We start from the raw sequence: 15,714 nt of genomic DNA, 5'->3' as shown, positions 1-15,714 counted from the left end.
TTAGAAACTCTGTCAACAATCCTCCACACAAACAAAACAGATTTACATCCACATTCACACAATTACCAGATTTGTGTCATTGTTTTGTTATTTATCAACCTCTGTTTTTTTTTTAAAAGGAACATCTAACATCTTTCGCTTAACAATTGTATGAGTTGTCAAAGAAAAAAAGGAATTTTGTTTAAAGAAAATTCTTCTACATAAATCCGACACTCACAGGTCAATGTAGACCCTGATAACCTGACGACCATTTCAATCGGCTGTGTTGAAGTAGGAAAACATCTTAAACATGCAGGGCATCTGAAATCCAAACCCTGGAGCGAGGAACACTTTCTGTTGGAGCCACGACAGGCCTTCAAATCATGTTGAATGAACGCGCTAAGGTCAGGTTAAAGGTGGCACACACACGCACACACGCACACACACACACGTAACGCAGAGTCACAATTAATCATAAATACTGACTATGATAATATTATAATAATAAAGACTGTTATGGGAGAATATAGCAACGCACACGCAGGACGAACATAGAAACTCCACACAGAAAGGCTCCTAGAAGAAGACGACCTCCAGGCAGCCCGAGTATTGTTATATGTAGTATGTGTATAGTATATGTAGTAACCTGCAATTCAACTTTAGAAAAAGAAAAAGAAAACATGAAACAATGCACATAAAACTAGTGGGACTTTTCAGGAAGTCATATTTAAGGTACTTTTTGTCCACAATGGAACATGTTGGAAAAAAAATAAAGGGATTTCGCTTTGTAACAGTAGTCGCAAATAACTTTACATATAGTGGGACAGCAGCTTTTTTTAACAGCTTGTAGATACTCTTTTGCAGAAGTTCAGTGTGAATTTTGTTTGTTTTAAACAGTTTTTTTGTCAAGGAATTGAGAAATATGTTGCTCCTCGACGTATTCTATCGCGTGTAAAAGGAGGCCAAGTGTTAATCTACACTGACTTCAAAGGATTAAAATATTCCAAACTACCACTCTGGATGGATGTATTTCAATGTAACGTCCCTTAAAGGGTCGGGATTTCTGCAGCTTACTGTGTAACTGATTTTGCAATAAAACAGCACATTTGTCATTTATTTCAGCATAAGACTGTCAAATAGAAATGTCTCCATGTGTTGTGAATTGATGACAGACTTTTAAAGATTAGTAGTAAAGACTATTTCAGCCCTTCAAGTCGTTAAACCTTACAGCCACGCTTGAAACCTGCTTTGATGGAAGCCTTAAGTGTGAGTCGGCTCGGAGCAGCTCGTTCCGCCCCACCCAGGGAAACACTTGCACTGAAACTCAGACTTCATGAGCTGCACTTCCTGCGTCTGCATCCGTCCCAGAACCACGTAGTTCCTCCTCCCTCCCGGTCGCCTCTCAGACACCACCTTCCACTGGGCGGGGCGGAGGTGGAGGTAGGCCCCGGAGCTCAGGTCCCTCCTCTGGCACCGTCCCCGAGAGGAACACAAGGTCTGACTGCAGAGGACGGCGGCTGACGTCACGTTGACCAGGTAGGGACCCAGAGTGTCGTCGATGTACGACTTCACCGCTTCACACGTGGCCTGAGGACGGAGGAAGCAAACGCGGGTGCTTTACTGGAGATCGCTGAATTAAAAAAAAACAACTGAAGCATAACATGAAAAAGAGGATTTCCGCAAATGCTCCTCTGCAATTTTTGCATGTCGTTATCGTTGCAGTTCCTCCGTTCACTTGTCTGACTCACTGCAAACCACAAACTCATTACTGAGTGAATTACTGGGTCTTAAAAACCCAAACCATACACTTACTTTAAATGAACACCAATGATGCAGTTTTAGGGGGGAAAAAAAAACCTAGATGCACACAAACTTCTTTATTCTATTTCTAACACGCTGATAAAACACACTGAGGCTTTCTGCTGACATATGCAGGATTCTATTCAATAGTAGCTGAGATAGAGAAGACATAATTCATTGTGTTATGAGTGAATTTATTTACTCTATAGATTCCGAGATATGGGTAAGTAATGCAGAAACTGTTTATAATTGTGTATATATTGTATGTACTAGTGTAAAAAATAAAGATTTACCTGTCATCTTCACACAACCTAACTAGCCGGACAGATTGCTGATGCTGGATGCACTGGTGTCGATGGACAGACGGATGGTGTGTGTTTGTGTGTGATTTATCTAAAAAAAGCCTGAAGTTGTACCTTGGATTTTGAAAAGCTGCCGTCGCCCCACAGCACCACACCTGCTGACCCTAAGGCTGCGCTCTCTCCGATGGTGTCGACCAGGTGCTCCTGCAGGACACAAGCACTCAACCGTTCAGCCAAATCCACCGCCGAGAAGACAGAACATGAAGATTCACTAATTTACAAAAGGCCGCTTAGATAGAGTAACTAAACAAAAGTATCACGATGACTGAATGTTCCAGGACAGAAATCCTCGACTTGCCTGAGAGAGGAAATCTAAGGTGTAGGTGTAGACGATGCGGCTGTAAGGGTACACGAGCGGCGCCGAGGGGGCGACCTGGGCCGCGGCTCTCATGGCCTCCAGGATGCGGTAGTGAGTGTAAAGCAGCACCTCTCTGTGGAGGCCTCGCTGCCCCAGGCTGAGGTAGATGGTGGGGTAGAGAGCAGACGAGACGTTCCACAGCCACAGCAGCTCGTCGTTCCTCTTCATCTCCGCGGCCGGACACTCTCCCGTGTAGTTGGTGCCATCGTAGTTGTTGCAGGGTGGGAATCCATAGAAACCCCAGAGACCGTCGGGCCTCTCCTCCCGGCCCAGCTTCACAGTCTCCTCCATGAATTTCCTGGCAGCTTCCTCAAAGTCCTGTCGAGCTGCAGCTTCCACCTGCGCGGGGCTCCAGTCCGGATGCTTGGACCTCACAAGCGATCGTGACGCCTCCCGGTAAACCTGCTTACTGTCCCAGTTTCTCTCCCACACAGGCCACCAGCTCTCCCAGTCCACCACCACCAGGCCCTGGAAGTTCCTGTCTGGGATATAGGTGCGGACGTCTCCTCGGGCCGCCCGGAGGTGCTCATCCAGACTGCTGTTCTGAGGCACCCCGCCGTTCACCACCTCCCCCTGGCTGGTGTAACTCGGATACAGGCCGAGCTTCTCGGAATAAAAGATGGTAATGTTGTCACCCATGAAGGTCTGGTTCTGGTTCTGGACGATGCTGAACGTCCCCAGGTCGAGGTCCACGTCAAAGAGAGAGAGGCACCTGGCTGTGGGAGCGTTCCACATGGTGAGGAAAGGGACCTGGGAAAAGGATGAGGACTGGCGTCCGGAGACGAGGCCGACCGGGACGAAGAGCAGCAGCAGCAGCAGCAGACGCTCCGGAGTGAAGGACCTCATCTCTGCTAGAGAGAGAAGCACACTGCACAATGTGAAACTTTAGAGCATATTGCACAATGGTGTTGTGTCCATTCAGATTGTATACAGACGTGTTGCACGAGACTGAATGTGGTCTGACAATTTCATATTGGTGGAAACTTGTGGCTTGTCAGGCCTCAGGTCTGCAGTAAACTTCAACCAGCTCATCCTCACAGTACAGATTTGATCCCAACGTACTAGAAAGAGGTTTGCTGCCTTACAACGATGGCAGTTCAGATTTAGATCTCCTTGTTGTGTTCAGTCTGATTCATCTCGGCACAAACCTTCATTACACTTTATGTCATCCTCTTAAATTTTACACTTCATATCATCGTCCAGGAGGGACGGGGAAAAAAAAGATTTTATTGAAGCTTCTTTCAGGTTATGATTTTGTATTTATTGATTTCTCATTGATTTCTCACTTTTTTCTATTTAATTTTATTATTATTGTTTCGAGACGCTTGTTGTAGGACCCCCTCACAAACTAGATGTTACACCTCAGGGGGTTATCCTGTTAAAAAACAAATAAATAAATGTTTGTGTCCTCATTATACACACACTAACAGCATGATAGTACAGCTTTACAGTTCAAGCAGTAAAAACCACATTTCCTGCTTAAAGTGAATGTAGTTTTTTTTGAGTGAACACTTTTTTAAAAAACAGATTCAAGGGAGGAAACTATAATTTCCTTGATGCAAACGTTCATCCTCTTCTGATCTCGTCTTTGGTGCAGAGGAAGAGCTCAGATCAAACTCATAAAACATTTGTTTGAAAGAACTCCGCTGCAACAAGTTACATAATGTGCCAGTATTCAATAGTAAGACTGAAACATTCAAATCAAACTTTTACCAGCAGTTGCATCTTTTAAGGCAACCTGATTTCAAACTTATCACATAAATCATGTGAAAAGAAGCAAAAAAAAACAACAACTACCTACTGTGACATTTAGTGTGAAGCAAACTGACAAACACTAACTTACCTAGTCTAAAACTGGAGACGTTCTCTGGCCTGCGGTCTAGTTGTGCAAACCAAATGCCTCGTGATCTGAATGATTCATTCAGGAAAAAAGGGGGCAGGAACAAATAAATGGAACCAATCCGAGGTGTGCAAGAGGATTCCTGCCGACCAATAAAAGCATGCATGTCGAACCCTCTCGCAGTGCAGAAAGATTTAAAGTCACAGGCAAGTTAAAACACCATCTCACAAGTCTTTCTACCTCAAAAGGTTAAGTAGAGAAAAAAAAAGAAAAGTAAATGGGGTTTAAAAAACAGAGTTCCACTAACTCTCCTCCAAGATTAAAGCCATAATGGACTCTCCCAACTCCAAACTTAAATGTATGCTTCGCTCCACTCTTTAAAAGCAGTAAAAAATAGCTCTCGGTTAACAAAACCCTACAATTACATGGGGAAGGGGTATGAGGCTGCAGTCTGCAAAACGTGTCCCTCCATGAGAACCAGCTGGAGTCGACTCCCCCCTGGTCACTGGTGAGCCGCCGAGGCGTCCCCGTGAACTTCACTTTTTATTGACTGCAGACAACAGAAAGGCTACCTGTTACTGGCCAAAACCACATTTCAACCTCACTGCTTCAATGGAGACGGTTGTCCTGAAAGAGACACACTCTTTCCACCGCTATAAATCCTACAAGAAAACACAAAACACAAAAGATCTCCACAAAAGGTTTATTTACTCCAACAAATGAGAACCTTTTTACATGTTCGCTTATAGGACACATTCATGTCAGACTAGAAGACCTGAACATTTCAGTCAAAACTGGAGAAATGTAGTGTTTAAAGAGAGAAAACTAGTAGTCATATCGGACATGGAATTAAGAAAATGTCATATAAAACGCATTCAAATACATTCAAATAAATAGCAATACTGTATTTGCCTCTATAAAAACATCAAATGTCAGAGAGAGAGAGATCAGGCACTTGAAATGTGTTGTGCTGGTTTTTTTTGTGTTTTTCCCCAGATGTAAGTGCATCACCTACACCGTCACTACGCAGCTCGGACATACGTCAACTCATTCATCACATCTTTACCACAGAAGCCTCCTCTTGGTGAGAAACGGGGAATCCGACACCTTGGGAAACAGTGAATGAGAGGAAACTGAGGGCAAAAAACGTAAACAAGGTCGTTTCCAGCAAGTCCTTTCACCGCTTAAAAAAAAGAAAAAGAAAAAAGTTCAATGTGATAAACAGACATTGCTTTGCAATTTCCACAGTGTTTCTATTAAAACTTCACTTTGTGTCATCCACGTTTTACATCAACAACCAAACAGAAAACGCCAGTCCTCTCTTGTCGTCCTGTGTGCGGCGGCGGCGGCGCCGTCTCTACCGAGAGCTTTGCTCTTATGAACAGAGGAGCAGAAACACAATCGGCAGGATCACGTACTGCAGCGCCGAGGCCGCGGCTCGACCCGCCGCCCCTCTCTGGTGCATGGGGTCCGTCTGATCGCAGCCGCCCCCCTGAAAGCCGCTGTAGCACTGGCACTGAAAGCCCGCCCGAAAACCCGCCCCGTCCGCCTCGCCGAGCTCGCCGGTGACGGACGGCTTCCCGCCGTGACTGACGACCTTGAAGGTGAGCGGGTTCAGGTGCAGGTAAACATCGCTGTCCGGGTTCCTGCGCAGGCAGCGGCCGTGAGAAGCACACAGGGTCTGGCTGCACAGCTCCGCTGCCGTGGAGACGTTGAGGAGGTATTGACTCAGCGTGCCGCGCAAATATGCATCCAGGTCGGAGCAGCTGGCCTGGAGAAAGAGTGTGGGGGGGGGGGGATGTGTTGACTGACTGTTTAACATGAACAATGTCACCGTTGAGGACTTTTCACAGGATGGCAGTTCAGATTGTGTTCATCAGAGGTAGTTAAAGGAAACCACAAGAACTTTATGGGTCGCGGTTTAAGAAAAATGCACAATTTAGATTATTAATTAAAAAGCAGATTCCACATAAAAAAAGCTCCAAGGCAACAGAGCAACCCACTACACCAATGTGCTGCCATGCTTATTTCTACTTTTTCTTTCATGAAGTCAAATATCTTTGATTGTAACAGCAGTTTATTTTTTTTTACAATATCTGAAGAATTTTTGCACAAATGAGCCTTAAAACCTGAAGTAAGTTATCAACTGAATATGTTTTTTTTTAAATAAATGAGATCCAGAGATTGTCCCATTACCCGAAGAGTAACTGAATTCCACGCTGAGGACTTTTTAGAACTGTTTATGCATACAGTGAAAAGTGGGATGCTGTTTAGTGGTTAAGATTAGACGTCAAAGAAAAACTAGATTAAGAAACTTTCACAGGCTCCGTGTTTTTGTTCCAGCAAACTTCTCCTGAGATTTATCACTCCGTGGTATTTTTCAGGTCACAGTGAATTGAGAGGCTTTTGTGCAAAAGAAGGGAAAGAAGTAAGAAAATCAAACATCAAACAGCAGATGAGTTTGACCACTAAATTAGAGGCATCGATTCATTCATGAGGAACTGAGATGGATCAGATTCACTTAACCAGCTCCAGGAAAAACACTGAACCCACGCAGCAAGTAAAAGACTTTAACTGTGGAACAGAACACAAGTGGTCTCCTCTGATATTCGATGTGTTCATGTTTTCTGCACCGGACCTGCATAAATCTACATTCCTCTTTGCTTTCGTCTTCAGACACATAACTTCAGAGGGAAGAGAGGGAATTCTACTTGTCTCTCTTTTTTTGCAACTGTTGTTATTGTTGCAGGATTAAAAACTAAAATGGGAAACATGATGCCAGTTGAGCAAAGTCATCGGATCTGTTGAAATGTGAACTACTTGAAATCTGGAAAAAAAACTGGCATGAGAGAAATGTATAACTTTATACACACATCGGACTTTAATATTTCTGCCATTTCAACACTTACTGTTGTTACTCTTTAAAGCCAGTTTAAATATAAATGTTTTAAGGTTTCAAGGTCATAAATGTTTCGAGTCTGGATGCATCGAGTACATGTCATGACTTCATAAACTCTAAACCCCTTATACAAGCAAACCAATGTTTAACATAACTATTTAATACTGTATTACATGAATTCCAAAATATCACCACTGTCCGTTTAGAAGTTACAGAACAATTTTAACTTCCCTGGTGAACGGTAGAAGAGAACACCAAGTCTTCTTCCTGCAGAAATGATGCCTTTTCACAACAAAAACAAACTGTTCTTGGGTGATTGGAACATTTAATTCCGGGCCCAAGTTCAGATCAAAGTGCCTTGATAATGCCATCAAAGTCCTTCGGACTAATGTCGCCGCCGAATCGGACGACCATGTGACTTCAGTCGCTCCGTTTGCCGGAGCCCCGAGGAGCTCCAGCATCAAATGACTGCACACATGACAGACGAGAGCCGCGGCTCCAAACCTGATCTGGTAACATTTGTGGTGAGTGTTTGTGAGTTACACCAAAGTAATTCATGTGGGGGGTTTGATGCGTCGTGTGTTGATGCTCACCCTGCTGCTTGCGTACCCGGCCTCCCCCCACAGGATAATCCCAGCTGCTCCCAAGGCCACGCTCTCCCCGATGGTGGAAACTAGATCAGTCTGTAAAAGATGAGACAGCACTTTGCATTTCTGAGAGGACGGGTCAAACACACCGGCGAGCAACCGTGCAACAGGGCCAGGCTGTTAGTGGGCCACAGGCCGGAGGATGTGAAGCGGCGCTCTTATCTGTTAATGCTCCCATAAGGAAGCGGTCTATCGGGTGTTTAGCCAGATTTTTCTACTTGACCAACACCCATCCTGCGTCCCGCACACAAACGAAAGGTATTGGGGTGTCTGACTGTAAGCAGAACAGGAAAAGGACTGTGGGTTGACGATAAGAAAAAGTAGTGCGAGAAAGCTTTGTGAGGCATGCACTGATACCGAGGGCCACAGTGTGACCGAGGGTTAGGCTGAAAGATGGAAAAGACACAAGGCCACACTGGTCTGCGTGGTTTGACAGCAGATAGGAGGGACATTAGTCAGATCGCCGGAGCGAGAAAGAAAAGAGGAACCGGAGTCGGCACGGCCAAGAGCTTCTAAAGTTAGAGCGTCACCTCAGTCAGCTGTTCCGGGGAGTTGGCGTAGGTGGGTCGGGTGTACACAAAGACCGGGCGTGCCAGGCCGTCACCCGATGAGGCCAAACGCATCCCCTCCTTCACGCGGTTCCGCACAAACTGGCGTCCGGAGGCGGAGGAGCGCAGCACCGTGCTCATGTAGACGGAGGGGAAGAGGGCCGTGCTCTCCGTCCACAGCCACTTCAGCTGCTCGTTGCGGGCCACCTCCACGTCGGGGCAGCGGCCGGTGTAGCTGTCCAGGGTGTGCCGGTAGTCGTGGTTGTAGCAGTCCGGGAACAGGTAGAAGCCCCACAGCTGGTGGGGCCTGAGGTTCTTGGCCTGCCGCAGCGTCTCCAGCATGAACTTCCGAGCGGACATTTCAAACTCCTGCTGGGCCACTTTGCCCACCTGCTCCGGGGGCCAGGTGGGGTTTTTCTGGCGCACCAGCTCACGGGAGTGCCGTCGGTAGATGTCTTTGGTTTCCCAGTTCCGTATCCAGAGCGGACGCCACTCCTCCCAGTCAATAACTGCTAACCCCTCAGCCTTGGGCTCACGTATGTACTTCTGGACGCCTTCCGGCATTTTCTCCAGGTGTTGCATGAGGTTGGCCGCCTGTGGCAGCCCCCCGTTTACAGGTGTCTGGTCTGGCTCGTAATAGGGGTACAAGCCCAGGCGGTCCTTGTAGAAGATGGTCAGATTCTGCCTGACAAAGCCCTCATTGGGCGAGGCCACGATCTGGAACTGGTCCAGCTGAAAACGAATGCCGTGCCGCGGGGCGCAGTCCTCCGTTGGGGCATTCCAGGCAAGGAGCAGAGGCTTTTGGGAGTACAGCGGCCATCTCGTGGGCTTCAGTCCCAAAGCACAAAGGCCTTCCCACAGCAGAGCATTCAGCAGCAGCACTTTCCAGTGTGACGGGGTCCAGTACAACATGTCTTCAGATGTGGATTGACAGGATGGACTGTCGCTCTCTGCTCTACAATTCAGATTGACATTTAGGGTTTTTTTTTGTTTTTTTTTCTCAGTTCAGTTGGCAGATAAAAGGCATTTCCAGTACAGTCATTCATAAATTGAACACTTCAAAGCCCTCTGTTAAATTTAGCCCTTCTGTCCCACATGCATGACTTCAAGTTCAGATTTTTTTTTTATGATACTCAGACTTCAGCTTTACTATATATGTACAGTTAGAAAAGAAATGAACCCTTCAAAGAGCAGTAACTGAAATCAAATTAACATTTTTACAAGGGGTTGTTGAAGGATATTTCAATACTTTACAGTCAGTGTAAATATACACTTATTGCAATAATTATACCAAATCTTTTGCAAAGAGGCATAGCATTGACCACAATTGTGTGTTTCACTACTTATTCCTTGTTAAAACATTCTCTAAATGGGCATTGTTGTATTTAAAGATTATCTACAGATGATTGAGTATGACCATCCTACAGTATATTGTGATATTTAGACAGAAAAGTACAGCGATTATGACTCACTAGACTAACTAAGTGTACGTTTACAATAAATATTGTCACTTGTAGTGGTTTTCTGTGTAAAGTCCTGATGATCAAGTAATTTCTTCTCACATTCTCTCATATTTTTGGGACCAATATATCAATCAGATGCCTTAACTGAGAGCAAACAAAACTTAAATCACAAAAATAACATGTCTCAATAAGTAGTACAGATGTGTATTCCTATATTCTAGTATTTCAATCAACTTGACATTAGATTAGAAGTAAGCTTGTGATGAAATAAGGTCACTTGTGTGATGAAGTTTAAACATCCCAAACTGTGAAAAATGTAATGCATGAGTTTTTTATTTTTACTTTTCATAACTGACAACTGCTTTAATGCTCATGTATATGCATTTATAACAGAGTGCCCAACAGCAAATAGTGCACTTTTTAAAAAAGATTTTATCTGAGCACTGTTAAACACATTTAACTGTAATTAAAGTACTTCAATAGTTGATCACTTCCTTTCTGCAGATTATCTGCTAACAGAAAGCATCCCTCTCTCAGTCACATGCAGATTTCTGCTGTAGTGTTTCTAACTGACGGGAACTGTGGTTTTATAAGTGCCCTTGCAATGAATGAGGAAAGTTTCCAGTTTGCTGAACAAACTTACCTTCACATGCAGACTGAAGACGCATTCCCCCGCGAGCTGCAGCCCTCCAGCTCCCCGCGCTGCTTTCCCCCCCTGCAGCCTCTCAACGTGCCGGGTCAACTGGAAATCAATCAGTGTGAGCAATTAGAAACGTGTGCGTTTAAAACTACATGGGCAGGATGTTAGATGTGCCGCATGTAGTCCGTGCAGACCAGAGAAGTGAGCCAGCCCAGCAGCCCAGCAGCCCACCCCCTGCGAGGTTGTCAGTTAAGTTGCGCCCCGTTCACTGGAGGAGCCGGACCTCCTTCAGGACGGAACCATTCAGGCTGCGAGGGAGGGGGGAGGGGGGGAGGGGGGTGGGCGGAAAGGCAAACCGGACATCCATAATACTCTGTCAGCAAGTCGTATGTGCCAGTGCCGTATGTTTGTTCTCCTAATATCCTCACGCAACCCCCATCTGACAGAGATAAGGTCGGATTATTTTGTGCTTATTGTGTAAAATGCTCGTCCTGCGCCCCCGTACAGTGCTTTATGGGTCAGTCCAAGAAGTGAAATTCACACACGGTGTGGCTGCTGTCACATAAAGTTATTAATCATAAGACTTTGTTAAATAAGAGTTTAAAACACACACGTTCAGTGGACAAATTGAAGCCCTCAAATAATAACAAGCACAAACGATGTATTTTCTAGTTTCAACTTTGAATAGAGCACTTTTGTTTAGACAAAAACACAGTATGACTCACTAGACTTACATGTTTATTTATTTTTTCTTTTTTTTTTTCTTTTAGGCTTACATGTTTAGAAATAGAGATCGTCACTTCCAGTGGTTTCATGTGTAAGGAGTTAAATAATATTACAAAAATAACATATAACAATAAGTAGCATATATATTTATTCCTATATCCCAGTAAATGCATGCAAGTAAACATAGATATGTATAAAAGTGCCCAGATAAAGGTACTCCTCTCAATAACTACTTATTGCTCAGCATAGCGTGCTCAATGGACATTTCAGTGTGCAAATGTTGATTTTTAATAAAAGAACATCTTTTTTTTCTGTTGAAATAATACATTTATTTGCTAAATCAGCAAACAAATGGTTTTAAAATCCATCTATATTGTGAGTGTAGTCTCAACTCATGATTTTAAAATTAACAAATCAGATCCAATGATACCAATAGACACATAAGAATCACTCTAAGATGTAAGTGAGTAGTTGCTAAAGAGATAAAGAAACACCTAACTATCGCAGCATTCATCATTTCGTGTCACAAAAGATGGCGAAAGGGCATGCGAAGGCAACAAAGTCATGTAAACAGCAAATATAGAGAAGAGATGCAAAAAAAAAATATATAAAATCTTGAACTTTCATCAACATCTAGAGCCTTTTGCAGACTTGTCTCTCTTCATTTTCCACCTTCACGAAGAACAGTCATACATTTATGTGTCTCGGACAGAATCAAACAGAAGTAAATAAAGGCAGGAAAAGCTCATTAAAATTCATTTGGAATGTTCTAAGACATTTATTCCACAGCACGTCACTGATAAATGTCTATTTTTAGTTACCTGCTGCATTTAGGATACAACAACTTTATGCTCACATTGTAATTCCAAATTTCAGACTTTTAACAGAGAAAATGAAAAAGCTGTTAAACGATTACACGACTGAAGTGAAATGAAGCTTACACATTTGGTAAACATAGTGAAAATACGAAGATGAATAAAGGACATTGATTGCTCCCAAAATATAAGTAACAGATGAAATCACATATAGTAAAGAAACATCCCGCAGATATGAACTCTGAATATAACACAGGAAGAGCGAACGTTCTCACGATCTTCTGATCGTTCCTTTTTCCATGTGTTAAATAAAGTAACCCGGGTGCTTTGCTGTCGCTGAAGTGATTTTATTTTGCTGTCTTGCCACTAGCGTAAAGGGTTGGTTTTTTTTTTTTTTTCCCACTAATACTTTATATACACACTTCAGACAGTGGGCACAAGGCATCTGGCATGCAGATGTCACTGCTGCCTGGGGCCATGTGATGACAGCCGCTGGCAATGGCTTCATGATGAAACCAAGTACCACCACATGTCCTGTTTCCAAGTGCTGCAGATAGGGAGGCGCGCGGAGGAAGCTCGAGGCCACGCTCACACGTAATTAAAGGATTTATAAACTGTCTTGATTAGGAGGGGTAGGAAGTGTTACTCTCATCTCTAATAACCTGTTGCCTCGGCCCGACAGTGCATGTCTTAGTTTAAAAAAAATAAATAAATCTTTGTGAAGCTGGCCGACATCCTGGGCACGTGGTTGGTTTGAGGTCGAGGCCTGGAAGGACGATGTTTTCCTGTGTCCCAGTGCTTTCGGCTGTTTGTGCGCAGAGCTTTGCTGACTCACTTCACTGTGTCATCAGTCCCCCCCCCCTTCTCTGTGCTCTTTCTATGCAGAGTGTTTGAGGAAAATTTGGAGCAGCATGAGCGGCCCACGAGAACGTAGATGGAGGGAAAGGGAACAAATAAATGCCTCCTCTTCCTTTCTCCACCGAGCTTCCCTTTGACCTCCGAGCATTACGTCAGCGGGAGTCCAGGACTGTCAGGAAGTGGAAACAATGGCAGGGGAACTGGATACACACCCTGTCACCTAAACTTTGTGTCCCATACACTTTCATGAATTGCTCTGCGGTTGGTTGTCCCTGCTGGATAGTAAACCTGGAATGGGAGAACAGTCCAAAACTCAAAAAAATACTAAAAGAAACACGAGTGCTATGAAACCCTTAAATACACACATCAATCCCATTTGACACTGTGTGTTTTTCAGTCACAGCCCAGGGTGATTCTTACTAATGAAGTATGAGTGAAGCAGTGTTTCAGTCCATTAAAAACACATTTATTGACTTCCTTTGCACAAATTAGATCAACATGGTAATCCAAATGACCGCAGCAGCTTTTCCAGGTCACTTACGTGATAATATTTGCAAATGTTTGTTGGAATTTAAGTCTTCAACTTGTGAAATAATGTTGACAAACCTGGTGAACACGGATGTGGTTTGTGATTTCAGTGTACACTGGATCCATAGTATTATAAGTGAAAGGCTTGAAGCGTACTTCACATGCAGCACTCATTAGAGCCAGAGATCTCAGCGTTAGTGATTCCCAACCTGTGGTCCAGCCCACCAGAGAGCAACAAAAAATCATCTTTGCACGTGCTGAAGAAAACCATTAAAACTGACTCTATGGACTAAATGCTTTCATTTGGAAAATCCTTCTTTTGTACGAAGGAGGTGGTTTGAGCCTCAGGGTCCTGAAGACCTAATTCTGTGGAATCTTAAGTCTCTAGACGGTCCCTGTGGAAGACTTGCAGGTCTCAGAGAGGAGTGAGGTCCGTCCTGTGTTACCCACCGTCACCACGATGTATTGATCAACAGCAAAACTCTAGTCCTCTTGGCGTTTACCTTCCCCCTGATCACTGCTGGTACAGCAGGAAAGCCGTCTCCTCGGCCTGGATCTACAGACCATTCTTCCAAGTGGTCTTGTCAGAACCGGCGGGTGCTCCGCTAAAATGATCGAATCCTGCTCGCTGTCATGTCCGGGAAGCGGCTTCGCCATCGGCGTTTCTCCCCTTCGCCATCTCCCCCGGTTTGCCTTCTTTAGTTACGGTATTGTTATTTAGTTATTTGGCATAAGCTGGGACTTAGTTGGCTTTTGTAGAGCAGAGTTTCCCCGTGTCTACATGGTTGCCACCGGAAGTCCTTACAGACGATTCTTCCAAGAGACTCTATTTATGGCTTATGTTTGTACATGTAGGACTGTTGGAGGAAAATTTGCTTGGACAAATCAGGGACCACAGGGATTCTGCAGTCCTTCTCAAAAGGTAACTGGGGGATTCTGTGGAAAACGACTGGGGACCAGTGCAAGAACAGTTGTGCGAGCAACCAAAAGAGAAGAGTACTGTCCATGTCTTATCGCTGTTATCCGAACACGCTTCATTCACATACGGTTAATCAGTTTGGCCATGTGAAAGTGTTGTACTTGTCCTGAGGCGCTCTGGAAGTTCAACATGTTCAGATATCTGTTTACAGCAGGGGAGGACATACCAGGATCCAACACACCATGACTCTGTACATGACTCTGCTTATCTCCAGCGTCTCGTCCTCTGAATGAAGCGAACATTCAGAGAACATTCAGAGTGGCCTCTTTTTTTCTATTGCTTAGCAATCCTGAGAGTGAATTCTCTTGGTACCACCCTGTCTGGTGTGTAGATTAACTGAAAGACCAGCTCTTCTAAAAAAAAAAAAAACTAAAAAAAACCTCACTATGAGGTCACTTTGACCTTTTTTCATCACACAGAAGAAAATTTCCAAAGTTTCAACATTCATAGGAATTAAAATATCCCTTTTGTTCGGGTTTGTAGGATTTATTTTTGGGATACTTTAGTAGACGCTACAATAATCATGATATATCCGAGCAACTATCCACCCATAAATCCACTTTACTTAAGTTATTGTAGCGAAGTGCTGGAGTATATTGGAGCAGACAAACACTTTCATTCCCACCTACAGGAAAATTTGAATAATCTGAGTCCATTTGAGTTGAGATCTTAAAGTTGGGTGATAGTTACAATTGATGAGCACTTTCATTTTCCTCAGTGTTAATTGTGATTTTTCAGGCCGGAGCTATATGGTAGGACATAAGATTAATTTGTAACACAAAAAAAATGAAACCCAATCCACCTGTGAATCCCAGTAATAAATATTTAAAGCTATTACAGTTTGTCAAATGGCTGCAAGTCAGCATTAATTATTCTCTTCTGCTTAAAATCAAAGCATGTTTCAGTTCTTTTTCTAATCGTTTCTAATCACTGCCTCTGTCCACACGGCAGGAATTTTCTTGTGAAAAGACATTGGAGAGCTGCGCTCGACTCATATTCACGAAGCATGTACGTTTTTATGATTTTACAAGAAAGGCTCATCCTTTCACCACCGGCTGGACTCTGAGCGCAACATGAAAGAGCAGTGGGGAGGAAACACATCAAAGCAACTGACCTCTGGCCTAAAAAAACGCACCCAAACCACATTCCTCACAATTACAGACACTAGAGAGTGCCTGCAGAGGAAGGCCCTGCCCATTTATTGTGGGGATTTGTCATCTGCACACAAGAAAATATGTTTACATAGCTATTAAAGTTTGATCCTGTGCCAGC

At 44.0% G+C, this 15,714-nt stretch overlaps 1 protein-coding gene across 1 annotated transcript; it reads right to left on the bottom strand.

Moving 5' to 3' along the window:
• Window positions 1-1,105: 1,105 nt before the first annotated feature.
• On the bottom strand, window positions 1,106-10,780 carry LOC308108321 (uncharacterized protein). The gene is made up of 8 exons (XM_080461152.1): window positions 10,540-10,780; window positions 8,416-9,388; window positions 7,832-7,921; window positions 5,723-6,110; window positions 5,406-5,472; window positions 2,440-3,367; window positions 2,196-2,285; window positions 1,106-1,566 (listed from the first exon to the last, which is right to left on the bottom strand). The coding sequence occupies exons 2-8, from the start codon at window positions 9,343-9,345 to the stop codon at window positions 1,240-1,242; spliced, it is 2,820 nt and encodes a 939-aa protein (XP_080317278.1). The 5' UTR covers window positions 9,346-9,388; window positions 10,540-10,780; the 3' UTR covers window positions 1,106-1,239.
• Between the last annotated feature and the right edge of the window lie 4,934 nt (window positions 10,781-15,714).

The sequence above is a fragment of the Lipophrys pholis genome (assembly GCF_963383615.2).
Source record: "Lipophrys pholis genome assembly, chromosome: 4".
NCBI classification, from domain to species: Eukaryota; Metazoa; Chordata; class Actinopteri; order Blenniiformes; family Blenniidae; genus Lipophrys; species Lipophrys pholis.
This window is presented reverse-complemented; position numbering and strand designations above follow the sequence as displayed.

Bases quoted from the DNA above. Each gene is read 5' to 3' on its own strand.
- LOC308108321 (XM_080461152.1), bottom strand. From the start codon at position 9,345: ATGTTGTACTGGACCCCGTCACACTGGAAAGTGCTGCTGCTGAATGCT. The intron at 5,473-5,722 runs GTTCATAAGAGC...TTTTGCCCTCAG, and splicing joins GATTGTGTTTCTGCTCCTCT to TTTCCTCTCATTCACTGTTT. The intron at 1,567-2,195 runs GTACAACTTCAG...CTCCGTCCTCAG, and splicing joins GCAGCTTTTCAAAATCCAAG to GCCACGTGTGAAGCGGTGAA.